We start from the raw sequence: 27045 nt of genomic DNA on the forward strand, positions 1-27045 counted from the left end.
TGGGGTGGGGGGTGGAAGTGGTGTATTAATGGAATAAATAAATAACTCTGTTGCAACAGAATCAACAGGAAGTCCCGTGGTAAACATTTCTCTTTTTTTTGCTGACCAGTTGCAAAGGCATTATCTATCGAGTCTCTGTCCGTCTGTCTGTTTGTCTTTCTGGATCAACGCGCATGGCCTAACTGATCGTACAAGCCTGTGCAGGGCTAGGTGGTCATCCGGTAACCCAGTTCCAAGTTGTTCAGAGCAAACTCGGCCCTCCAGATGTTTTGAGACTACAATTCCCATCATCCCTGACCACTGGTCCTGTTAGCTAGGGATGATGGGAGTTGTAGTCCCAAAACATCTGAAGGGCTGAGTTTGCCTATGCCTATTCTAGTTCTTGTCTTCCTGCTTATTTAACTTATATGCAGAATTCATCATGCGAAAGGCTGGACTGCATGAATCCCAAACTGGAATTAAGATTGCCGGAAGAAATATCAACAACCTCAGATATGCTGATGACACAACCTTGATAGCAGAAAGTGAGGAGGAATTAAAGAACCTTTTAATGAGGCTGAAAGAGGAGAGTGCAAAATATGGTCTGAAGCTCAACATCAAAAAGTCTAAGATCATGGCCACTGGTCCCATCACCTCCTGGCAAATAGAAGGGGAAGAAATGGAGGCAGTGAGAGATTTTATTTTCTTGGGTTCCGTGATCACTGCAGATGGTGACAGCAGTCACAAAATTAAAAGACGCCTGCTTCTTGGGCGAAGCAACGACAAGCCTAGACAGCATCTTAAAAAGCAAAGACATCACCTTGCCGACAAAGGTACGTATAGTTAAAGCTATGGTCTTCCCAGTAGTAATGTACGGAAGTGAGAGCTGGACCATAAAGAAGGCTGATCGCCAAAGAATGGATGCTTTTGAATTATGGTGCTGGAGGAGACTCTTGAGAGTCCCACGGACTGCAAGAAGATCAAACAGATCCATTCTTAAAGAAATCGGCCCTGAGTGCTCACTAGAAGGACAGATCCTGAAGTTGAGGCTCCAAGACTTTGGCCACCTCATGAGAAGAGAAGCCTCTGATGTTGGGAAAGATCATTGTTGTTGTTGTTGTTGTTGTCTCTGCGCAAACACGCGCCTCGGCGGGGGCTGCACGCTCAACGGAAAAGGGAGGCCGAGGAGAGAAGGGGGAACTCCCCGGAAGTGAGCTCCTGCTGGCCTGTTCCGCAGCCGGAGGGTTTAGGCGTAGAGGCGCGTTGCAGCCGCGCCGCTGAAGGACGAGGGAGTGCGCGCCTTGGAGCACGGATGAGACTCGGTGCTTGCTGCCCGGGGTAGAGCCTGCTTGCGCCGCCGCTCCCATTTTCCCCCCTCGGGTTGTGTTGTGTGTTAGTTAGTTAGTTAGTTTGTGTGCATGCGATCCCTTGTCTCGCGCTCCGGATCCTCTTGCCCGTGGAGAGACGGCAGTTAGTCTGCAGACACCATGTGGCTCCTTCCACTGTTTCTAGTGCTCGGGTGCTTTTACAGGTGCGAAGCTGCAGAGGACGCCGCGGCAGGTAAGGCCACAAAGGCTGATGCTTATATAATAATCCTGTACCCACTTTATCTGGATTTGCTAACTGACCAGACAATTTAAATATTGTGCCACACATGGTTTCGTTTCTGGGAAACGGTCCCGTCCCCCCATTCCCTCATGCCTGTTGCATGCCCGAAGTTAACGTAGTTTGGGGCCGTCTGGATATTGGCTGGTGGCTTAAAGCTGTTTTCCTTCCAAAGGGATCTTGGTGTAGAAGCCAGGAGGGGCTGCCTTGTTTCTCAACAATGGGTCGCAAATTTGGAGCAATCCCACACAAAGCAGGCTCTATGTATGCACCTTGGACTGATGGTGATGTGTATGGATTGGGTTTTCGGGGCTCTGTATGAAAACTATGTTGATTGTGTTTTCTTCATTCAGCTAAAGCAAAGAGGGCGCAAGGAGAGTTGCTTTATCTAATCGGTACTGTGTTCTCTTTTGCACATTGCACAATAGCAAACCTAAGTTTGCCACCAGGTGTCCTCTCAATCTGGCTCCTTTATATGGTTCACTGTCTCGTGTGTGTTTGTCACATTAAACTTCTGGAGGGGGGCATGGTTTTTTTTGTTTTTTTTTGTTTAAACAAAACCCTAAGATGTAAACCTTAAAATGTTATGTATGAAGAATCTGTAACCCATATACTGCCAGGGTGGAAAACCCCTTCTTGGCTTCAGGGCTGCATGCCCTTCCAGGAACCCCATGCCAATGGTGGAAGGGGCCAGAGGCAAAAGTGAGCAGATAAATTGCTGCAAATTTTACCTTGGTACAGCAGGCAAGCTTCTACACACTCGCAAACCCACCTCTCTCAAGCTGAGATCCAGGCAAGCGGAAGGAATTATTGGAGTCCACGGACCCATCCCAGCCAGACATGAACACTCAAGGAAGCTGCAGAGGAGGGCCAGGGAGGGGGCTTCCTTGTTTTTGGCTGGCAATGGGAATATAGGCATTAGTTGCCTATATTACCCATGTCAGCTGTCTTCCAATGGAAGCAAAGCAGTCATGGGAATTGTAGGCTTTAAAAGAACTGGTCATGTGTCTTCATAGTTTGAGTCATGTGCCTTGGCATCAGTGCAGCGTTCTTGGTCCCCTGAGCTGTTGAACAAGCTTGTCTTTTATTACTGAGACAAAGTCTTAAGCACTGCTGTGGATAATGCAGAAGGACCAGCAGCAAATGTGTCACTGGATGCAATTACATTATATGTAAATGCTCCTCAAACTAGTTTTGCAGCTCTCACTGGTTTGTCAGAGTTCTTGCTGCAATATTGCATGAGCTTTGATAATGGTCTACAGAAGAACAACTTAATTAATATTAGAAGCAAGGAGCATTCTTACAGCATGGTATTTTGCAATACTGTACACAGCTGGTAACCTAAACTGCTTTTCCTTTGACTTCAGAAGGCTTATTAGAACACAATTATCAGTTGTATGTGCCTGCCCAAAGTTAAGGTAGTAGCATAAAATGGGCAGCTTTGCTGCTTTTGCTCATCTTAGGTCAGAAATAATTTGCTTTAAAATACCAATACAGCTCATAGTTCAACTGTGGAATTTGCTCCCACCAGAAGTAATGATGGCCACCAAATTGGATGTCTTTAAAGGAGGCTTAAAGGTAAAGGTAAAGGAACCCCTGACCATTAGGTCCAGTCGCAGACAACTCTCGGTTGTCTCTCGCTTTACAGGCCGAGGGAGCCGGCATTTGTCCGCAGACAGTTTCCGGGTCATGTGGCCAGCATGACTAAGCCGCTTCTGGCGAAACCAGAGCACCGCACGGAAACGCCATTTACCTTCCCGCCGGAGTGGTACCTATTTATCTACTTGCACTTTGACGTGCTTTCAAACTGCTAGGTGGGCAGGAGCAGGGACCGAGCAACGGGAGCTCACCCCGTCACGGGGATTCGAACCGCCGACCTTCTGATCAGCAAGCCCTAGGCTCTGTGGTTTAGACCACAGCGGAGGCTTAAAAAACCTAATAGAGGATAAGGCTATAATCTGCCTCCACTGTCTGAATACCATTTGCTCAGAATCACAAGTGGGAGAGAACTGTTGCACTCAGGGCTTGCTTTCAAGGGTCCCATAAGCATCTGGCAGGACAGTGAGAACAAAATGCTGGACTAGATGGGCAACTGGCCTGATCCAGCAGGGCTTTTCTCGTGTTCTTATTTTTCAGACTCTGTTTTTTGTTTTTGTTTTGGAATTGGAAAACAAATGAGTCTCTCCAATGTGCATTTCTTTTATTTGTCATCAAGACAGCTCTGGAGATAGAAAACCTATCCTTCCGGGTGTGGCTCAGCAATCAGACATGGTTCCAAAATTCTAGGAAGTGCAACAGAGAATGGACATTTACTCTTAGAATAAGCTTTCCTGATTCCTGCCACAATCCCTGCTCTAGGACATTTTCAGATATTTTATTGCTTCCCCATTACATGAATTGGGCAAAGCTATATTTTTATCCCTACCGACAAGTAGTGTATTTCCATACTTGAGGAAAATAGATGCTAAATATTTCTGAGAGCCTGGATATGTAGTTGTATGACTCATTGACTTTGTAAAAGGTATAAAGGATGGTTAAGTCCAGTCAAAGGCAACTGGGGTTGCGGCACTCATCTCTCTTCAGCACAAAGAAGCCAGTGTTTGTCTGCAGACAGCTTTCCGGCTGATGTGGCCAGCATGACTAAACTGCTTCTGGCGCAACGGGACACCGTGATGGAAGCCAGAGCACACAGAAACGCTGTTCCCGTCACAGCGGTACCCATTTATCTACTTTTCGCTGGTGTGCTTTCGAACTGCTAGGTTGGCAGGAGCTGGGACAGAGCAACAGGAGCTCAACTCATTCTAGTTTGCCCCCAACCTCCTCCCTACAAGGATCAACACTTGAGACTGAGGAAGCTGTCAGGCAGTGTCACCCCCTAGACTGCATAGACCATCTTGGTTGTGAGTCCTGGAAAACCTGCTCCCTGCTCCCTGCCTTTTCCTACCTGGCCTGGGAGGGCAGGGCCCTGACTGACTCCAACTACAAAAACTCTGCAGGAGTGGTGGCGGTTTCACCCAGTGCCTCATGGGACCAGGGCTGATGCAGCTTGTCCCTCTGTGCGCCAGGCACAGGCAGCGGAAGGACTCAGAGCGGCAGTTTCACCCATGATATACTGCCTGGTGAAGGCGCCATTGTACTCTGGCCCTCAAACCAGTCCTGGGCGATGTATCCAGGATGCAATGTGCTGGGAAGCAAATTATAATAGCAGTAGTATTTGGTTTTGCGTACAGAATTTGTTCTGCATTTCTTACATGGCTTTCTTTTGGGAGATGTAAACCACTTAGATTTCTGTTGCAATACGAAGCAGTACAGGCCACTCCCAATTTTCGCTGTGGGGGTTACGTTCCGAGGCACCATGCATTTAAGTGAAAGCGCATATATTTGAAACACCATTGAAAAAGCTGGCAAACGCCCTCTAAACCTCTGGAAACCCTTGAAAAACTCTTTTAAGAATCTGCAGCACTTACCAGATGCCAAATTCCACCACAGTTGCTCCCTCCAAACCTCCTTGTTTAAACTCCAATTCTCCACAGGCCTCCACAGTCAGTGCAAGGGCTTCTGGAAGTGCACTTGCAAAGTGGGATTGCTAGGCACTGTTTTTTGTGCCTGTTTTGCTCTTTCTGGGCTCTTTTAGGGGCGTTTATTACATGCGTGCAGTTACACGTCAATTAGAGGGACGCGGGTGGCGCTGTGGGTTAAACCACAGAGCCTAGGGCTTGCCGATCAGAAGGTTGGCAGTTTGAATCTCTGCGACTGGGTGAGCTCCCCGTTGCTTGGTCCCAGCTCCTGCCCACCTAGCAGTTTGAAAGCACGCCAATGTGCAAGTAGATAAATAGGTACTGCTCCAGCGGGAAGGTAAACGGCATTTCCGTGTGCTGCTCTGGTTTGTCAGAAGCGACTTAGTCATGCTGGCCACATGGCCCGGAAGCTGTCTGCGGACAAATGCCGGCTTCCTTGGCCTGCAAAGCGAGATGAGCACCGCAACCCCAGAGTCGTCCGCGACTGGACCTAACGTTCAGGGGTATCTTTACCGATTCTGGGGTTGTGGCGTTCATCTTGCTTTACTGGCCGAGGGAGCCGGCATACAGCTTCCGGGTCATGTGGCCAGCATGACTAAGCCGCTTCTGGCGAACCAGAGCAGCACACGGAAATGCCGTTTACCTTCTGGCCGGAGCGATACCTATTTATCTACTTGCACTTTGACGTGCTTTTGAACTGCCCTACAGTCACTCAAATATGATACGCAGTGTATTGATCAGCAGTTTTCGCAAATGGTACTACCATTCCAAAACAATCTAATCTGAATTATGCCTTGCTCAGAGCACATGGGTTATATAGGCTGTTCACAGATTAATCAACGAAAACACATGGAGCAACTGAAAAAAAAATGTGACAGCCACACTGTAATGGGTTTTCTGTGCCTTCTGCGTTGTGAATCTTTGAAAACCCTTGTCAAGTAGAAAAGCAGAGAATGTGGAACAAAGTAGTCTTTACTAACAGAATGGTGCTTTATTTGGACAGTGCAGTTGGTACAAAGTCAATTGAGGCCAAATTCAATAGTATCTCTTGTTATGTTAGCTATAGAAAATATCTTGTCTGTTTGAAACATAATGAGCGCCATCCCCAATCAGTTAGGTATGCATCTGGCTCATTAGAACTACAGTGGTACCTCGGGTTACGTACTTAATTCGTTCCGGAGGTCCGTTCTTAACCTGAAACTGTTCTTAACCTGAAGCACCACTTTAGCTAATGGGGCCTCCCGCTGCCGCTGCACCGCCAGAGCACGATTTCTGTTCTCCTAAAGCAAAGTTATTAACCTGAAGTTAGCGGAGTATGTAACCTGAAGCGTATGTAACCTGAGGTACCACTGTAATGGATCTTAAGAGTAATTGTGTACTTGTGTGACTCTGAATAAATTTCATTTTTTTGCAATTTAACGCCCAGCTTCCCTTGGGATTATATTTTGTGTATAAAATCAGTGTGCTTCTCAGCCACTGAAGTAAACTTAAGTACTTTTTCTGTCATGCCTTGCACAGGTATTTGCACTAGATTGTCCTTTGGCTTTGGGCAGTGGTGCAATCCAAAAAAGAGGAATCCTTTCTTTGGTACGAAATCCTGTAGGTCACTCATCTTGAATGTGAAAATGGCTTATTCCTCAAAGTGCCTTTCAGTTCTCACTATCATATTTCTGTGAAATACATTCCTCACGGCGTATCTTCACATGAAGAACTATGTACAAGTATTATGTGTTGTTATCCACTTTCAAACAGGAAGAGGATTTACAAATTATTATTTGGTTCACTAAAGGCCTCACACACAGAGTTCTGTGGTGCTGTTTTTCAAATATGTGTCATGCCAAGATTCATGCCATTTTAATGCGCAAGATTCAGTTGTCAACTTTAACAAAAATAAAATGTTTCACACTCATATAGGTTATAAGTAACTGTTACTGTTGGTAGCCCAGAACTTTAGGAAAGAAACTCTGGTTTGTTTAGCATCTCATGATTTAGGGACAGGGACTCTGGATGAAGTATTTCTCTCTCTGGTTCTCTTTTAAAGCAGCGTGAAACTGCTGTATAAAGTAGCTGTTCTCTGAAAAACCAGCACAGTTCAAGTCCAAAATAGGGCATTTCCTGTGTACAAGAGACTTCGAAAAGGCAGGCATCAAGGAAGTGGCTCCCATTCCAGACTATTCTTGCCAATCCAGCAATTTCCTTATGCACTAAGGAGAGCTGATAAATTCAATGAATTTACAACTGTCCTGGATCTCAGACAGCAACCCTCAGAATCACATGGCGTGGATAAGGTTCAAGTATTACCAAAAAATAAAATAAAATAAGGCATAGCGATGATGCAAGCTTTCACTTCTTTTTTTCTTTTAATTTAATTTTTCATTTTCCCATTTTACAAATATTTTAACAAAAAAGCAAAATCTTTACATAATCAACCTGCATTTCCCTCAACTTTCCTCCCCTCCTTTCTGCGGTTACTTATTTTATATCTTTTGCTACTGCATATCCTGTTCAAAGCTTTTTACGAATTTCCCCTTTGTATTCCCTTTTCATTATTTCTTACTGCAGGTGTTTATGTCAATCCTGCTAATGTTTTAAGTTGTTTACAATACATCTTCAAATAATCAGTAATTTTTCCCCATTCTGTTTTTAAAAGTCTCTCTTCTTGGTTTCTTATTCTTCTGGTAAGTTTTGCCATTTCTGCATACTCCATCAGTTTAATTGCCAGTCCCCCTTCATTGGAACTCTTTCTTCTTTCCATCTCTTGGCATAAATCAATCGGACAGCCATAGCATACATAATCCTCTCCACCAATTATACCTAAAAGAAAAGCTTCTGTTTTTTTTTTAAACAAAAGTTATCTTCAACATTTTTTTCAACTCATTATAAATCAGTCCCCATAAAGCTTTTGCTACCTTGCCTGACCACCACATATGGAAGAAGGTACCCTCCTCTTTACATTTCCATCAGGTGTCTGATTCAGACTTACACATTTTTACTAATTTAGTAGGAGTCAGATACCATCTATACATCATTTTTATGTAATTTTCTTTTATTGCAGAGCACACTGTAAATTTCAAATCCACATTCCACAATCTTTCTCATGCTGCCATTTCAGTATTAAGTCCTGTATCCATTGCCTAGTGCATCATTGATGATTTCACCTGTTCATCTTTCGCTTGCCATTCTAATAGCATTTTAGACATTACTTTATGATTCTTCTCTAGCAGGTCCTTTTCTAGTTGAGAGGTTTGGTTTGTAAAGCCATTATTTTGCCCAACTTAAATAACTTGTTAAGTTGATAATATTGTAACCAACTCATTACTATTTCTGCTATTTCTTCAAACCTGTTTAATTTGATCTTCCACCTCTGTTAGCAAATCTCTATATGTTACCCATTCATCACTCATATTTCTTCCCCCCCCCCATTACGGTTTCTATGTGTGCCAGCCATAATGGTGTTTTCCTTTCCAGCAAGTTTTTGTATTTATCCCACACTTTATATAAGTTTTTCCTAATGACAAGATTCATGAAACCTTTATGCATTTCAGTTTTTCCGTACTACAAATATGCATGCCAGCCAAATTTATTATCATGTCCTAAATCCAAAATTTGCACATTTTTCAATGTTAGCCAATCCTTTAACCAACAAAGACAGGATGCCTCATAATATAGTCTTAAATCTGGCAGGGAAATTCCACCTCTTTCTTTAGCATTTATCAAAATTTAATGTTTTATCCTCTGTTCCCCCCCCCACCAGATAAATCTTGAAAAATATTTTTGCCATTCTTTGAAACATCCTTTATTGCCAGTTACTGGAGCAGTTTGAAATCAAAAGAGCATCTTCAGTAATCCATTCATCTTTATGACTGACATCCTTTCAGTCATGCTTTCACTTATTTCCCCCACGCTTCTTTCTAATATGTGAATCTGCTATTGGAATCAAATAGTGATTGAAGGCCACCAGCCACCTCTCTTAACCACAGTGAAGGCAAAACAAATGGTGATAAAGGGCTGGAATAGGCATCTCACTAAATGAAAATAAAGCTCCGCTTTTGGATTAGTAGATCTTCAAGAAAACACGTTTTCCAAACATCCCCATCTAGCATAACAGAGTGAAAGGCGCACTTCCCCATTGTCTCCCAAGACCGACAGATGCCAAGAACAGAACCTCACACGCTCATTACAAGGATCATAGGTAGCTTTTTCAATATGGAAGGGGGGCGGGTATACATTCATGAATATAGAAATTGTGGTCTCTTGCCAAAGTAGTTGATCAAAGTAATAATGTATGAATGCAGCACTCATGACCTACACTCACATTTTATGTGCCTCTATATTCCTTCACACCTATTTTGAAAGCTTTGTCATGTGCTTGTGATGAGTTGTGCTGGGAAAGTAATGATTAATTTGTTCTCTTCAGCATATATCCTTTGAAGAGAGAGAGGCAGAAGATTGCTCTTGCGGTATTTAGATCTTACGTAACATCACCTTAAGGCATCATAAACTCTTTGAAGCTAAGGACTGCTTTGCATTTCTCAGAAAGAATGATAAATGCCTCAAATCTCAAAGGTTTCAGAAGAGCAGGGTTAAATTGGTGGGGAGGAAGAGACGCGATCCCTTCAACACAGTCTGCATGTTTAAAATTGTGCGGTTCCAAATTGAAATAGAAATTAACTTGCTTTAGTCTGCAAAGAGCAGGATTCTATTTAACCTGACTTGGTTTTAGAGTATGAAATTGTCTTTATTGTATTTTAGATAGTTTTTAAAATTTATGTTTGTAAGTTGCCTTGAGTCTATTGTGAGGTGCATGTTGCTAAAGAAATAAGACCAACCATTGTAATGTGGCCATACAAAAATTGCTTTCGCTGGATGGGGAACCTCCTGTTCTTCTTTCTTTCTTTCTTTCTTTCTTTCTTTCTTTCTTTCTTTCTTTTCCCACCTCCTGAAATGGCCAAATAGAAGCGGGTGCACAAGCCACAATACATGGTTGGAGCCTGTTTGATGATAATGGGGTGCAAGCTGTGCAGGTCTAGGTCAACATAAGAGCCACAGGACAAACCCTCAACGGAGCTTCCTGCACTTGTTGCACACAACCAGACCAGAGCAGGAAGTGTGAAAAGAAGAACCTTGATAAAGTAACACAAGTGGGAGTTGTTCTGCTTTTTCCATGTTGCGGACTGTACAATGTTTGCATATCCCATATTTTTATATTGCTTCAGAGGCAAGCCCAAGTACTGAGGTGGGCAGTGTTAGAAACTCAGCTGTATAATCTAGGCACCAAAACACTCCTTAAACCAAGGTTACAGTTGCCAAAACAGAATGTCTAGTTGCCGTTTTTGGACAAGATGGCTCTCAAGTCTTTATTTTTTCAAAAGATTGACTGGCTGTGATTGATTATCAGTTAAACATCTGGCTAGTTCAGATGACAACCTTGAGCTAGGTTAAGAACTTTGAGAACTTAAAGAAGAAAAGTCACTTGATCCAGGAATATGGAAGGTTGGCCTAATCCAGGCATGGCCAAACTTGGCCCTCCAGCTGTTTTTGGACTACAATTCCCATCATCCCTGATCACTGTTAGCTAGGGATGATGGGAGTTGTAGTCCCAAAACAGCTGGAGGACCAAGTTTTGCCATGCCTGGCCTAATCCTACCTCTATTCCTTAAAGCTGACATGGACCATTCATAATGCAGGAATATTCTTCACAGACTAAAACTTCACTAAAAACAGAATAAAACTTCAAACATTAAAAACTTCTCTAAACAGGGCTGCCTTCAGTTAATTCTTGATGTAATTAATGCAATTTCCCCTCCTTAAAGTCTTAACTACAAAAATGCTAGTACATCAAACAGTAGTATTCCAACATCTTCTTTAAAAATCATTATTTTAAACCTTTTTGCTTGGTTTTGCAGCATGTTGTAAGGGCTGAAAGGTTGGAGATGGGAGTGGAGCTGAGAAAAGACACTTGACCATTAGTAACAAAAGCCCCAATGAAGAGTTAGATAATGGTGTGTCCTCCAGATGTTCTTGGACTCCAGCTCCTATCAGCCCCTGCAAACATGGCCAGTGGTGAAGGATGGTGGGAGTTAGTCCAACAACATCTGGAGTGCACAATGTTGGCTAACCCTGGTCTAATGGAGGAACTGCTAATGGACCCTGAGAGTACAGGCATCCCTCAACTTGCGTGTGTTCTACTCACATGCAAGCACTTTTATGCAGGCCCCTTTTCTCCTGCTCTGGAGGGTAGGACATGAACCAATGGCTTCAAGTTACAAGAAAGGAGATTCCAACTAAACTTCAGGAAAAACTTTCTGACAGTAAGAGCCGTTCAATTGTGGAACGGTCTTGCTTGGGAGGTAGTGGGCTCTCCTTCCTTGGGGGTTTATAAGCAGAGGTTGGATGGCCACCTGTCATGGATGCTTGAGATTCCTGCATTGCAGGGAGTTGGACTAGATGACCCTCAGGGTTCTTTCCAACTCTACAATTCTAAGATTTTATTAAAGGTCCTTACAGCATAATGCAATTTAGTTCCATGTGATTAGGCAATTATAAATAAATGAGAATAATGCAGTCAGATAAACTGGTTTGTGCAGATCTTTTGGGGTAAGATACTTTGGTTATAATAACAGGCTACATCCAACCAATCCTCCTTAGTGCAGACGCTCCTTTTCTTTGGCACTCCACGGCCTCCCCGACTGATGCAGTTAATGGTGTTCCCAGCTGAGGACATTCATTTCATGACTTTCCCCCATGAGTACTTCAGGAAGTGTGCTGGCCAGGGAGATTGTGGAGCCCTGTAGAAAATACAACACGAGTATTTTTTTAAGTGTTAAGAGAAAACCCACACCTCTCAGCCACCTTGTAAACATTATTAAAGTAATCACCCGAAAGCCCCTAAAATTTTCACCAAAATTCTCCCATCCATATGCCACTTTGGTAGGGTCAGTTTCTTATGAGGGAAAAATGGCTGAGGCGGAGGGACCAGTTAAATAGCCCTACTATAGCAAACAACGGCTCTTGACTGCTGGGGTACCTGGGTTAAGATAGGGCTAGCTCTTGACTGGTCAAAAACATGATCTACTGTCAGTTGAATTTTGGCCAAAAATGTCAATTAACGGTGATTAATAACAGTAGCAAAGAAAGTTCTTGTATTTACAAATTGACGGCCTTGCAGAAAACTGCAAGCCACCTGAGAAACTTTACAGAGCAAACATGCCTTGCCTCAGTGAATGCAGTGGTGCAGCAGTTGTATCCTGTGTTAATATAATGGTTGCTTGTGTTATTTTGTCATGAAGCAAGGTTCCTCCACTCTGTCCACATTAGAATTGCATGCAGTTGTAACACCATAACCAGCGTAGGCCAGGCCATGTGGCTTGTTTCAGAAGGAAGAAGTTGGATCTAGAAGGCTCACTGACCTCTCCAAAGTCTGGCCCACTACAGTTTCTAGAGCAGGCACCCCCAAACTTGGCCCTCCAGCCGTTTTGGGACTACAACTCCCATCATCGCTAGCTAACAGGCCCAGTGGTCAGGGATGATGGGAGTTGTAGTCCCAAAACAGCTGGAGGGCCAAGTTTGGGGATGCCTGTTCTAGAAAATAGGTGGCACCTTGTGACCCAGACTTCTGGAGGGCTGATGAAAAGGTAGTTAGGATGATCAGGGACCCAATGGAAAAGGGAGGCAACCATTTAGACGAAAGACATTTCAAGGAACTCTTGACAATATTTGACCAGTCAACTTCACCTCCATTCTTGTAGGCTGCTAGTTAGCTGTGTGTCTTCATCTACTCAAGGCAACTAACCGGTATCACTTGCTTTCCCCCTTTCAAATGCAGGCCCTCTCTTGGAGCTTTCTTTGGGAAAATTTAAGAATGTGTTGCTGAACGAAACCATTCCAGCTGAAGCAGTGCTGAGGAATATTGACAGCAATGTGACTGTCATTATCTTTCAGATCCACACCCACAACAAGAATGTGACTATTTCCTTTGATAAGGTATCTGAATTACTGCCTATTGACCCTTGTGATGTTTCAGTCACTGTCAGGACTGGGTGATGTTGGGATTTCAACATCACGGTGTATCACCAGCCAAACATCGCGGTTTGGTGATAAACCATGATGTTGAAAGAAGCTGGATTTGCCTCAGCCAGTGAGGCACAGGATAAAACTGCCACAGCTCTCACCATGGGAGCTGAGGTGCTTTCACTCAGCGCCTCGCGTGCTGGGGCTAATGCAGCTGTCCCCAGCCTGCTGCACAGCTGGGGGGCGAAAAGGCTCCTGCTCCCAGCTGAGCTGGGGCTGGGGAGCCACCACACCAACCCTCCCCGAAGACGGACCAGGCAGCAGTACCCAAGTGCATGGAGCCTATCAGGCTCTGTGCGTTTGACTGCCTTCACCTGTGCAGGTGTGCTGCCTCTTTCCTCCTGGGGCAGGGGCAGTGATCTGTCAGCTGGGGAGCCTGGGCTTCACATTCCCCAACTGAGCAGCTGTGGTCCTGATCCTGCTCTCAAGCAAGCAGGAACACAATTAGGGCTCTCTCTGCTGGGGAGGGGAGGGGACCTCTAACGGAGCCCCCACCCCACCAAGCAGTTTTAAAAAGCGGAGGGAGGAACAAGCTGTAGCGTGCCTTAACAATGCAGATTGCTTCTCCCTCTGTGCTGGTATGAGGGGTAGACTGCCATGATGGCTTCACTCAGCAGAATATTGCTGGGCGCTGGTGGCAGAGGGACTCAGGAGTGGCGGGGGTTTCACCAGCGATATACTGCTGAGTGAAGCTGTCGTTCCGATCTGCCTCTCATACCCGCCCTAGGTATATATCGCCCAGGCCTAGTCACTGATCTAATACTTGATTCACTTGTATCTGGAATACCCAGCATAAACTGGAATAATGGACACCTTGTGTGGACTGAGAGTGGATAGGTAGGTTCAGTGGGATCCCATGAACCCTGATGCCCTTCAATTCCCTGTTGCTGTATCTGCAGAAATCCCAACATCCCTGTTTGTCTAGGCTCTTGTCAAATACACAGTAGCTGACAACTGGATTTAGTGATTGCTCTCAAAATGGGCAATTGGACATTACTCCAGCACCCTGCAATCTATGAGAGCACGCACAAAAATAAATTTAGCATGTTGCAGCTTTTAGAGGTGCTCATCCATCTCATTGTTTCTTAGATACCTTCCAGCAACAACTCAGAAGCTGGGGCAGACAAAGGACTGGTTTCTATCCTTCGGCCTCAGCAGACAGTGTGTACGTGGTACTTGCAAGCTGTGGGTGCTGACCAGGTGTTGAGCACAGCTGTTACTTTCTCTTATGCTGAAAGAGGTAAGCCATCTTATTTTTCCTGCAGTCAGGGTCAAAGTGATTTGTGGTGTTCTCCAAGGCTATCCTGTTTGAGCTCCTGTGTGTAATACAATTTTTGTGCCTTCCAATCTCCCTACATAGAGGAGAGTGAAGGTTTGGGAAATCAAGCAGAAATGCAAAACGTCATGTCTTTCTCTCTTTTCATCCCTTTAAAGAAAAACCCTCTTCCGTTGTATTTCTTTATCTGAGCTTTTAATTTTCCTGACCTGTAGCTATTTACTTCACTCCCCTCAGCTTCTCAAGAACCTCCTGCAGACTTTGAGAACTCCACACTTTCTACCTTATGTCACCCTGGGCTCCCTCTCAGAACCAGTTTTTAAGTGCAATCCCACTTCAAGTCATGGTTTTCCTTCACTTTTGAAGGAACCATGGCTTGGCCTGGCACATCCGTAATGCAGAACTATGGGCTGGGGTGGGAGCAGAGAGATCACATGTTCATGAAAATGGTTCTTGAGTTGCAAACCAATTTTTTGCAGCCATTATGATTATTATAATATATCTTTCATTTTTGTTTTTCACGGTTTTCTGTTTGTTCTGATTATGATTGCACCGGCTGAGTAACAACGCTTCATGCAACAGGAGCCTATTCACAAAAGCATTGAACATAAGGCACAGTATCTTACTTTAACAGCTGATTGAAAATGTGTTACTCCTTTTTATTGAAGTCATTTGACTCTTTCTATTTAGATCCAATCCCTGGAGGCTGCAACATGGAATTTAACTTGGAAATTGACCCCAATATTTATTTAGAATATAACTTGGCTGAGACACACATTAAATTTGCCCCAGCAAATCTAGGATATGTGAGGTATGTGTCTTCCTCTTAGATGGTGACTATATGGGTTATTGTGTTTCTAGACTTCCGAACAAAGTTGTTTTACCTGCTTTCTGCAGCCTGAAAGGAAGAAATTAAGGTGGTTTTCAGAGCTAGACTAGCCATTTTTGTCCAGAGGACTGGCAGTATGTAATCTGATTTTTTTTTTAATCCTTCAGACATATTGGGGCAAACCAAGGCCAGTTCTCTCAGACAGAAGGGGTGGGGGTAAGGAAGAATGTAGACTTCTGACCCTTACACTTGCAAATAAATGTAAAGGCAACAGCAGAAAATGGTACACCTTGAAGTGATTATATGTTCAGTCATATACATAATAAAATAACAATTCTGGGTAGGCTTGCTTAAGCTTTTTTTTTGTTTGTTTAAGCAGGCCTACCCAGACATGTAATTTTATTGTGTATATTTTTAATAGCACCTGTTTTCACATATTTTTATAATTCTTTAGGTTAACTTGCTTTTATAATTTGATTTTATCAACATTTTAAAATAACCATTTTACAACCCAGCTAAACGGTTGAGAGGTTATAGGTGATTAAGTGGTGTATTAATTCTGCTAAATAAACAAGCTGACATAAATACCCCAAAATTAAAATACATCTTTCATTGGCAGTCAGGTTTTTGGTTTTTTTTAATGGTAGAAGTAGCATCTTTGCAGTCCTGTTGAGGTTGGGTAATGACCCTCCACTCGAAGTCTCTTTAATAATGGATCTGCAGTAGATGGGAAGGAAGAGACTCCTGCTTAATATTTTGCAAAACAGAATTTACAAGTAATTTACTGCTGACTGACTGACAGTTATTTACTGTGTTTTGTAACTTTGAAGTTAGGCTTTTTGCCTGTGGATCGCAATAAAATACATTAAACCGTTCTGCAGTGTATGGGAGGGAAGCAGCTTTTGGCACTACAAACTCTAGTATCAAAGGGAAGTGTGAAAATTAGCCAAACAAATTCAAACAAATATTCTCCCCTGCAATTTTCCAGAGGTACAAACCCACCACTGTGTGATTTGGGCAGTAGCTCTAGGTGGCGACTATCTTATGAAGTCTATCAGTATTTCTTGCCGGAGAATGACTTGTCTGAAGCATCGTTTGTGAGTCACATGAGAAAGATGTCTGAAGTGCAAAGCATCAGAGCGCATGGCACTAAAGTAAGTTGTGCAGTTTCGATGTATGAATATTTGGCGCTCTGCAGATCCTGTGGTGTGACTCTGCTACTTTCTTCAGTCCGTTTTGAATGAAGATTTCCTGAAGCCTTTTGTAGTCCATGTTTGCGGCGACTTGCTTTAATGAGATTTCATATAGTTATTGTACTAGAATCTTTTTGTGTTTTGTGTTTTGTTCTTTTTATATGGTTTCCAGTATGTCAACTGCCTTAGGAGACTCTTCAGTCAAAAAGTGGGTTATCCTTATTTCAATAATTCAGAGGGCTAAGAGGCAGCATCCCAACTTGTTTCTAAAACTTGAGGTGTGGGGGAAAGTAAGGTGTGTGTACGTAACCAATCTCTTTGTTCCCTTACTCTTTATATGTCCTCCACAGATGATGACCTTAGTGAACCAAGACAAAACTGACTTGTACTTCTCCTCGCTTCCTGGACAAGGAGTGATCTATAATGTCATTGTAAAGGATCCACTGTGGAATACCTCTGCTGCGTATGTGCCTGCTCATACATACATGTGTAGCCTTTCTGGCTCGGTGGATAACTGTTCCTCTCTTAGTAAGTCATTGGAATGTATCTATATCCCCCTCCTAACTCAATGTACATGACATGGTGGTCATTCCTTGGATGAAAGTTGCACACCGTTGCCCCTGTTTAATGGCATATCATGAAATGTTCTTTTCTTCTGTAGAAAGACTCTCCACCAAAATATTTTTCACTGTGCTTGCTGTCCTTGGCCTCTTCATCTGTTTTCATGGACACAGATTCTGGAAAACAGGTAATGGTTAAGGAGAGAGTGTGTGTCTTATAAAGTCTTGGTTCCCAGCACAATTCCATTTCCCCAGTTCTGATTCATGCAGGTTAGTTTAATTGATGAGCTCCATTACGATGTGTTGTTTTTTATATTTTGTTGGAAGCTGCCCTGAGTGGCTGGGGCAACCCATTCAGATGGGCAGGGTACAAGTTAATAATAATAATAATAATAATAATAATAATAATAACAATAATAAAAAATATCATTATTAGCATTATCAGCATTATTGTTACAAAAAGAGCAGTGTGCCCAAAATACGGGTTGCAGAGGCACCACTTATCCCCTTCCCCAATTATAATAGAAAGCATACTTAATACTTATAGCCAGGTATCTGAGGTTAACTAGGCAAAAAAAGGACAATCATGGGAATATCCAAATAAAAAGAAAAAATCAACACCGTGAAAGATTCCTGTAAAGAGATGAGCGTATGTATGTATATAGTAATACTTAAATAACAAAGTAGAATAGCTCAAAAACACTAAAAAAGTTGTGAACTAATCCAAAGGAAAATAATAATTTAGCAAACTTAACAAATGACTCCGAATACCAAAAATAACTACCAAAACAACCTTGACGAGTTGCCGGCTAAAAATCTCGTTTCACTGTTAGGATCTATCAGTTTCCTCAGAAGGGAAAAAAAGAAGAAATTATATTTTGTGTAAATCAAGATTAAATTATTATTTTCCTTTGGATTAGTTCACAACTTTTTTAGTATTTTTGAGCTATTCTACTTTGTTATTTAAGTATTACTATATATATACTGTATATACTTGAGTATAAGCCTAGTTTTTCAGCACATTTTTTGTGCTGAAAAAGCTGCCCTTGGCTTATACTTGAGTGAGGCGGGCGGTGGGGCGGCGAGAAAGAAGCCCTTTCTCTCCGCTCGTGCTGCCACCCGCTCTCCCCAGTCAACCATTCCTTAAGAAGCATACAAGAACAGCGGTTCTTTACTCTCCCCAGGCAGCTTGTTCCATTCCTGAACTGCTCGCATAAATGCAAACTTGGCAAAGGAGGAAGAGGAAGGAGCAGCCCAAAGGGCTGCTTTTGGGCTGCTTGTTCCTCCTCCTCCTCCACAGCGGCAAAGGTGAACCGGCTTATACTCGAGTCAATAAGCTTTCCCAGGTTTTTGTGGGAAAATTAGGTGCCTCGGTTTATATTTGGGTATATACGGTACATACGCTCATCTCGTTACAGGTATCTGAAGTTGGCTCATCAGGCTGTTTTGGGGTTAACCACATTCCCTTTCCCTGGTCCTCATATTGTATATGAGGGGCATGGGAAAGTTCATGCCATTGGTAAAATTAAGAAGAATGCAAGAACTCTTAATTTGCATTCCTGGCTTGAATTTAAGCCAGCGATGCAACTGTGGCTTCAGTCGCTCCTTTGCATCTCAGGATTGATTGCAAAGGAATTCAAGGCAGGTTGCAAAGGACAGCTTGAGAGTGAACTCACCTTGTGCTTCTAATTCTTTCCTTTGACATTCTATCACATGGCATCCTGTAATTGACAGGTGGGTGGGGCCACCCAGCTGTCAAACTGTCCTGTTAGGGCGGGAGAGTTCAGGGTTCAGCTCAGCAAACAAGCCTTCCTCCCCACCCATTGTAGAAAGAGAATTACGTACTCCCTGTGAGTACCAAGTCACTGATCTGTGGTGATTTGTTCAAAGGCCACCCCAGAGCTGGAAGTTACAGGTAGCCTCTTTTATGGTAGGCAATTCTGCAGTGTCTCTACATCAGGAATGATCAAATGGTCAGTCACAGCCCAGTGTGTGTGTGTGTGTGTGTCGGGACTGTTGCCTTGAAAAAAACGGTGAAATCACATAGCTACAGGAATGCATTGGTGTTGCAGAATGGCTCTTGCTAGTTCCATTGTCTAAAAAAAGTGTTCAGTGGCTCATTCAAGGACCTGACAGTGGGTTTTATCAGTTTCTTGAGTCCCTGTACATATATAGGTGTCATGGCAGTAAAGGTTACATGCCCAGGTTGTGGGGTGGTGAACTTGTAGAACTCTTTTAAATCCAAATGGACTCTTCTCATTCAAAACCCGGAAAATACTGTTTTTTAAATATATATATATTAATTTTCCCTCTTAGATTTATTCTTCATGGGCTTCATCTTTACGGCATTCTTTTTCTTCATAACCATTTCGAGAACATCTGCTCTCAGTTATGATGGTAAGCAGATACTTTTATGGATTTACTAATGTTTGTTTGAAGACCAGCATTAGAACATGGGTGCTTTTGTTAATATCAGCTGGCCAGCTTGATGCTGTGTACCCGTTCTGGTGTCATTAACAGTTGCAGCTTACTCCTGAATTACTGAAAAGTGACTGAGGAAGACTTTTCAAGTAATACTGAAAGGTGCAGTGCAGTGCATGGCTAAGATTTAAGGATTCATTAGAATCAACAGAAATGACTTTCATTTTTTCCTTAAGCTGGTACTAATATTTGTGCTGGGAGAAAGCAAAGATTTACATCTATAAATCTGTCAGCATTTCTTTCATTTCAAGTTTTGAGCTGCAGGAGTTTGAGTCCATAAGCCATGGCTGTGTGTATACTTTAGTTCCATTGCCCTACAGAAACAGCATGGGATGTGCAAGTTCAGAACTCAGTTTCCTGAATATTTTGACTCTCACTTAAAAAACAACACAAAGTCGCTCACCTTTCTTGCTGTGAAGATATGTGTGAAAGTATGTGGGCAGCGGCTGCTGACATCTCGGAACCAAATAGATGGTTACGTTGTTATTTTCTTTGCTTTGGTAATGATTCAGTATGTTGCATAACTTTTTACCCTTTGCCATGATGAGCAAAACAAAAACACATCCTGGAAAGAAGATAAAGTGTAATAAACTATGCAGAAAGATACAACCAAGATTTATTTCCATTTCTTTTTAGCAGAATTCTGCATATTGATACCAAATGAATTGTATTAGCATAACAGATGCACAGTTCTTTATAGAGGCTGATCATTTTTTTATGCTAGTAGTTTCAGAATCCTATTTGACAATCTCATATATCCAGTTGAAAAATTCAGGCAAATGCATATCCCATCTGAAGAAGTGTGCATGCACATGAAAGCTCATACCAAGAACAAACTTAGTTGGTCTCTAAGGTGCTACTGAAAGGAATTTTTTATTTTTTATTTTGTTTTGTAAATAACCATTGTTACCTTGAAAAATTTATATTTATTTTATTCCTTGATTAATGAGAGGACCGCAGGTAGTCATGGAATAAGTAGCTAAAACTACCGTACATGTTACATTTAGCTCTTATTTAATCTGGCAGCCACCTTGAGTCCCTGTCAGGGAAAAAGACGGGGTATAAATAAACACCACCATCACTACTACTATTCCTACTTCTACTACTACTATTTCTGTTATTCTTATTTCTAGCGCTGTGTAGCTACTGATTTCCCATGAATGATCCTGCACTGCTGTGATTACTCAAAATGTTACTTGGGCAACATGGGGTCCAGCCAGTCATGGTTAATCAGCAACCCTTTAATTTCACTTTTCTTTTAAAACCAGTATGGAGGAGTCCAACATGCAGCAGGGGTCACCTTGATTAGCAGCACAAAGTCTTTTAGGACCCCAGAGGCTAGTCCACAAAAATGTATACCATAATTAATGTGCTAGTCTTTCTAACATTCTCTAACACTCCTTGTTTGTTGCAACAAACTGGCATAGCTACCATTCTGGGAATGTGTTAGCATGGATTTTTTTTTAAACCAAAGTGCATTTGCAGAGGCGTGGGTGATGTTGGAGAAACAAACCTCACTTCCCCCTTTTCTTCTCCCCCTTCCTTCGTCATCCTAGTCAATCTTGGTCTTACTGCAGTAGCTGGAGTTCTTGGAGGTCTCCTCTTGGTCGCTTACTGGTGGCGATTTGGCTTTGTGATCCTCTGTATGTTGATTGTGGGGCTAGTGCTGGGCTTCCTTGTCGCATCTACAGTTTTCTTCACTCCAATAGGTATGTCACATAGTTATGATTCCTATGAAATGTGAATATTCTTTGTTACTTTATGAAGTTTTGTGTTGCGATTACGCTTGCTGTCTTTTGCTTTCCACTGATTTAGGTCTGAAGAGAAGGGCGCTGCCAGTTGCACTTCTCAGAGCAAAAATATTGTATTAAAACAGAGATTGTTGCCAATTTAATTTCTATCCTTTTCAGAAATGTATGTGCTACCTTTCAGGGCAAAAACTTTCCAAGGTGGCTTACATCAAAACTATCCTGTATAGTACTAATGCCACAGAGGCAGAACTGCTACATAAAAATAAGCTACACTCTAATGTATTCCGTATTATTTACAATGGATTTGCGTAAGAATGGTCATATTTTATATATTATTTTTCTAAACTTGGACAAATCTTGTGCTGGTTATCTAATAGGAAGTCAGATATACTTCAGCAAATGTTTTGCCAAGAATTCACTTTGAGGAAAGTATTGCAGCCAAGACTTGGCAATTAGTTTGCTCCTCAGTCATCCCTTTAAATGCAATTACTTCTCTCAAAATAATGGGCTTGGGATATTGGCCTCCAGGTGCCTATTGCAAGATACTTCCCTATGTATGCACAGTTTTGAACACTGATAAATGACTTTGAACGCAGCCTGGAATTGCCTTTAACTCACATTAATCTGATGCCTTCACACACTTCTAGGTCAGAAGGGTTTCCTTTCTGACAGATAAATGACCACCCAGATCTGCTTTTTTTAAAGGTGTATACAATTTTATCTTGTTTTGAGCTTTTACATTTTGTAATCGTTGTTTTTGTCTTGATACTGGTCATTGACTGTAATAAAATGACTTGACTTGACCTTCACAGGAGACTATAAAGTTTTCCAAGATGATGCAGTATTCTGGGTGACCTTCTGTTGCATTGCCTTGATAGTCCCAATAGTTTTTGTTGGATACCCCAGAGTTGTAAGTACCTTAATTTATTTTTTAAGTGTAATTGTTTCAACTTCAGTTCTTGTACATTTTGGAGTGATGGTGGACAGAATACTGTAACTAATTTTTTTGCTTCTGGACATAGTTGTGAAAAACCAGTGCTTGATTACTCCCTCTCATTTACATTCTGTTATGCATATGTTACATATCCAGGGAGACAAGCTGCCGGAGGCAAGCTTTTGATAAATGAATTCCTGTTTCATTATGTTTTCTTTCCCCCACCCACACAATTCCCACAGCCCAGCTTTGCTTTGTGTTTAATTTTTTATTACTGTAATTGTTCATTACTCCAGGTATACCTTGCAGTAGAAGGGCAGTTTCTGTTAATAATGACCCATCCTTGGTGAATTGCATCGGCTCAGCCTGGCTACGTTTTGCCTCTCTAAGCAATTCAACTTTTTGTTCTGTATGCCTGCATGAGCTACAGTGGAACCTACAGTAGTTTTCCCTTATGAAAGCCGTGCTCTAAAAAAATCCCTACATAACACTAATTTGGGGACAGGGAATTTGTAGCTGTCTAGATGGTGCTTTGCAGTCTTCTGCCTTCATAGATAGCGGACAACCTCTTTTCAAAGGCATTCACAATCTGTTCTTCCTCTTTAGCTGAACATCTTGACATGCGGCATCATAGGATCTTACACCATAGTCTTGGCTACAGCATGTTACTTGTACACAAGTCTCTCTTACATTAGCATAGACCTCCTCCGGAGGATTCTAGACGAAAACTTCAAAAGAGCTTTCACCAATGTGCCCTTTCAGAGTACCGGTAAGTGTGTCTTCTGATGAGTGAGTTCCTTGATTGGAGGCTTGCAATTGAGAACCTCAGAAGAGAAGTCTGTAGCAACCACAAATGCTCCAGAAAAGCTTGCAGGCTCATGTTAAAGTAGAGGACAGTAAAGAATTGTGCCGTAAGAGTGCCGTTGCAGATACACTTAGCTTAGCGCTGCATTGGATGTTCCAAACAGGGGTGAATGACTATGCTGCTCTTTCCCAAGCTTCTGGGTCTTGGCCAAAGGGAAAGGGGAGAGGTGCATGTGTTTTGTCCTGGTTGGAGATGAATACTCTGTCCTTGTCCCTTCAGACAAGACTCAGCAGCATACTGGTCTTCCTTTCGACACTTTTATGGAACATCTTAAATTGCTCAAGGGAGTGGGGCAGAGTAGCAGTTCCGAGGCCTTTGTGGGGGAAAGTACTGTACTTTTCCATGTACAAGACTAGGTTTTTTTTTACTTTAAAATTATGTGAAAAACTGTGGGTTGTCTTATACACGGATAATGAATGATGGGGATTTCTTAAATTGGAGTCCCCAAAAATAGGGGGCGTCTTATACGTGGGGGCGTGTTATACATGAAAAAATACGGTAGATGTGAAGATGGATTTTTCCTGCTTGGCAGGGGGTTGGACTGGATGGCCCTTGTGGTCTCTGCCAACTCTATGATTCTATGATTCAAAAAGCAGGTGTAGGTTTTAGAAACTGTAAAGGAAAACGGGCCTGGATAAGTAAATGAGGTCTTGGGCTGGCTTACTAAAAGAGAAGGAAGAGATCCCACTTCAGTTGAGACTTACCTATGGGTTCCTTCATCTTGCAGACATCATACTCTTGGCGGTATGGGCAATGCTGGCAATTGGAGGAATAACGATACAGCTGCGCCGAGAGAAACGCGAAGCCTCCTTTCCACCACATCCCTACCTGATATGGAGGCGTGAAAGAGAGCGCAGGATAACTAACATCCTAGATCCTAGTCACCACGTCCCTCCCTTGAAAGAAAGAATTCAAAGCAAGCTATCTCAGTTCAAGGACTTTTTCCGAAAAGAGCAGCCAGCAGGGGAGAGAACACCGCTACTCTTGTAAACTGTCATGCAGCTGGGAAGACTTGGGAAAAGCAGGCATAGATTTTCCTGGAGCCAGCAGATACCCAGTGGTGCTGAGAACTTCCTTGTGTCACCTTGCCTTGCTAAACAGAAATAAGAATGGACTGGAAGAAGATCAACACTAGTTTACTTATAGTTGTCCTGCTTGATTGTTTGCTGTGGCGCACAGGCACTTGCATCTGTTGGTAGTTCGCCACAAGGATGGCGCATACGTATGTGCAATGTGTGAAAATATGGGGATGGGCGGGTAAGATGGGGAGAGAATGTAATGGCCAGGTGTACATCTTCAAAATCCTGAGAGATGGAAAATGCACACTTCAAGCACATGCATGGTTCTCTTCAAGCACAGTATACCCTTTTAACAAGTGCCACCCTTTGAACAATCGTTTCTGTTGTACAGACTATGGCAGGAAGGGGGGGGGAAAGAAAAATTGGAGACTGGCTGCATATGGAAAAACAGCCTCTTGCTGACTGTGGCACTATTATTCTAAACTTGCACAGTCACTGCTAGCCAATACCTTTAAGATGTCAAGGTGTACTAAAATGTTTTTTGATCATTTAACAGGTTAGCTCTCATTCACTTTCTGTGTGTGAGAAAAGCAAGTAATTTTTATTCCAGCACCCAAGAGGAGAAAAAGCTTTCTGGATGTTTAGCGGTGAAATTTCTACTAGGCTGTTAATCTGGTTGTAGTGAGTGGCGGCTGCTAAGGCTGGAAAAAATGATAGTCTCTTGACGCACTTTGAAATCAAAGGTTGTTTTTATTGGGATCAGTGGTGGAACACACAATGAGAAGCCTTTACAGCATTCAGTTTACAGCATTTTAGTTGCTTAAGTTCCTTTTCATATTGAAGTGTTTGCCACTACACTATTTGCCACTGGATTTTCTCTCTCTCCTTTTTTTAATATTTGAGAAGAAAAAAAATCCCAAACCCAATTTGGGGGCACTGCTGCTCAGAAAGATGTAACAGACACCTAGGGCAGCCAACTTTCAGAGCCTTGAGGGTGGGGGAAAGAAGGGCAGATCTTGGGTAATTTGCCTAGGAGTCCAGACCAGATCACCCTCCGCCATGCTGTCACTTCTAAGCTTAGAGGAGTGGGAGTGGGATGGTCCCCAAGCCTGTATTTGGGACACCGAGTTCAGAGAAGAGGATTCTGCAGGCAGAGGAGAAAACGGAAACATTTAAACTCCTGCTTCTGGCCATATACCCATTTACTCCTAGCTTTGCAGCTCACACAGAGTTGCCCCGGCCTCTGTGCCTCTTTAGCTTATCAGTTGGCCCTGCCGAATAATAACCCTTTGGCTTGGAGTAATGCAGCTGTACGTAAAGCAGTTAGTTGAACATTATACCAGTACCTTATTTGACGAACACATTTCCTGTAATGAACAGCTCGAACCACTTGTGTGGCTGCAGGGAGCAAAAGTGCTGTGAAGCATGATAAACATCCTGTTTAAACCTGAAGTGGTGTGTGATTGCATTAGTCAATTTGCACCCAGGCTTAAGTCTTATTCTCAGGGCCGTTTTTTTATCGTGGGAGAGGAAACTGGTGGAGGGCTCTGGCTTGGTTAGGGTTTTAAGATGCCTCCAGTGTTTGAATTGGGGTTCCTGGATCTTCAGAAGGAGGCCAGCAGAGAGAACTTCAGCAGCTGTGTTTGTCCTCTCATTGTTGCAGCATTAAAAGCTGTGCCTGTAGACGTATGCAACTGTTCAAGGTGGAGGAGCCCCATCACTGCAGAACCTGGCACTGTGCATAATCTGTATTTTCTTTTGCAGACAGGTGGTGTAAGGACAGAAGACTGTTTTCTCCTATTATCTCCCCTTTCTGTTCAAACACAACTTGTCAGTATAATGAGGATCTGTTGCATTCCATGTTGATGCTTGAGTTACTTGCTGCTTGTGCCATTTTGTATATTCTAGCAATAATGGTGTGGCAGGGTGGGTAGAAGGTTTGTTGGCACAGACTGCATTGACTGCACTCCTAGTCCAGGAAAGCTGCTGTGGTAGGACACCTTCTAAACAAGAGCACATCTTGGAAGGTGCATATCTAAACTTACCTAATTTTGAAGATGCTTTATTTGTATCTCAGGCCCCTAAGGCTGCTGGGTAGAAACCAGAGGAGATGCATTGCACCTTTTACAGTTCTCCATGTGCAGGAGATAAGCCGGTCCATTCCTCTCCTGGCTCCGATATTCACCTCTTAGCTGCCTCGCATAACAAGGCGTCATGTGCACTGCACATCGGGAAGGGGATACAAGGCAGAGACTGCTTCATTCGCCTTGTATGTATCAAGGAATTCAAAGGTACTGTGTGGATCTCCAGGTTTCATCCCAGCAACTCCCACATATGTTCAAAGTATGGATTATATCCATGAACAAGATGGACGTCTGCTTGCACTAAGGGACTTCACCTTCTGAAACTCACTGCAGGACCCCCATAATCTGTTCTGGGAATGCATGGGTTGGGGTGTGTGCATGGGGGCGGGGGCTGCAGTGAGGGGGAAGAAGGTGAAGTCAATTTGTGGGGTGCTGGATTCCACCTTAAGCTATTTAGCTTTTTGAAGAGCTGTAGGGCATTCTTGTGTCAAACAGACCTTGATATTGAACCTAAACCATTTTTAGATGCAAGAAGGCTGACAGTTGAAAGCAATAGAGTTGGTGAAGGAAAGAAGATGGAAAAGTCCATAATTCTTGGCAACTCGACAGAGATTAATTTCATTTTAATGTTGAAAAGTAGAAGCTGTAGATGAAATATACTGTGTCCCCTTCTGTCAACGGCAGCTTCATTTTGCTAGCTCTCTGACCTTTTTTGTACTGAGAATAATTGCTGCCTATTGGCTGCTTAGGCCACACTTTGTTATAAAGCAACTAGCTCCAATTGCTTTGGTTTTTATAACTGCCATTATTTACAATGCAAAGAAACAAAAAACAAACCCATTTTCTACTCCTTTTTATAATAAAGGTGTACTTGAAAGGTG

The 27045-nt window shown here is 42.8% G+C and overlaps 1 protein-coding gene across 1 annotated transcript; it reads left to right on the plus strand.

The window, feature by feature from the left end:
• Positions 1-1407: 1407 nt before the first annotated feature.
• TM7SF3 (transmembrane 7 superfamily member 3) lies at positions 1408-27045 on the plus strand. The gene is made up of 12 exons (XM_033162039.1): positions 1408-1539; positions 12928-13085; positions 14262-14412; positions 15139-15259; positions 16266-16431; positions 16821-16998; positions 17132-17218; positions 19347-19427; positions 21068-21220; positions 22075-22172; positions 22803-22965; positions 23789-27045. Exons 1-12 carry the CDS (start codon positions 1467-1469, stop codon positions 24049-24051), a joined length of 1692 nt encoding a protein of 563 aa, XP_033017930.1. The 5' UTR covers positions 1408-1466; the 3' UTR covers positions 24052-27045.

The sequence above is a fragment of the Lacerta agilis genome, chromosome 10 (genome assembly GCF_009819535.1).
Source record: "Lacerta agilis isolate rLacAgi1 chromosome 10, rLacAgi1.pri, whole genome shotgun sequence".
Classification (NCBI taxonomy): Eukaryota; Metazoa; Chordata; class Lepidosauria; order Squamata; family Lacertidae; genus Lacerta; species Lacerta agilis.

What these genes read in the sequence shown, in the direction of transcription:
- TM7SF3 (XM_033162039.1), top strand. Translation starts at nt 1,467, where the DNA reads ATGTGGCTCCTTCCACTGTTTCTAGTGCTCGGGTGCTTTTACAGGTGC. An exon ending in GGATAACTGTTCCTCTCTTA is followed by an intron (nt 16,999 to 17,131) that starts GTAAGTCATTGG and finishes TTTCTTCTGTAG; the next exon opens with AAAGACTCTCCACCAAAATA. An exon ending in TTGTTGGATACCCCAGAGTT is followed by an intron (nt 22,173 to 22,802) that starts GTAAGTACCTTA and finishes CTTCCTCTTTAG; the next exon opens with CTGAACATCTTGACATGCGG.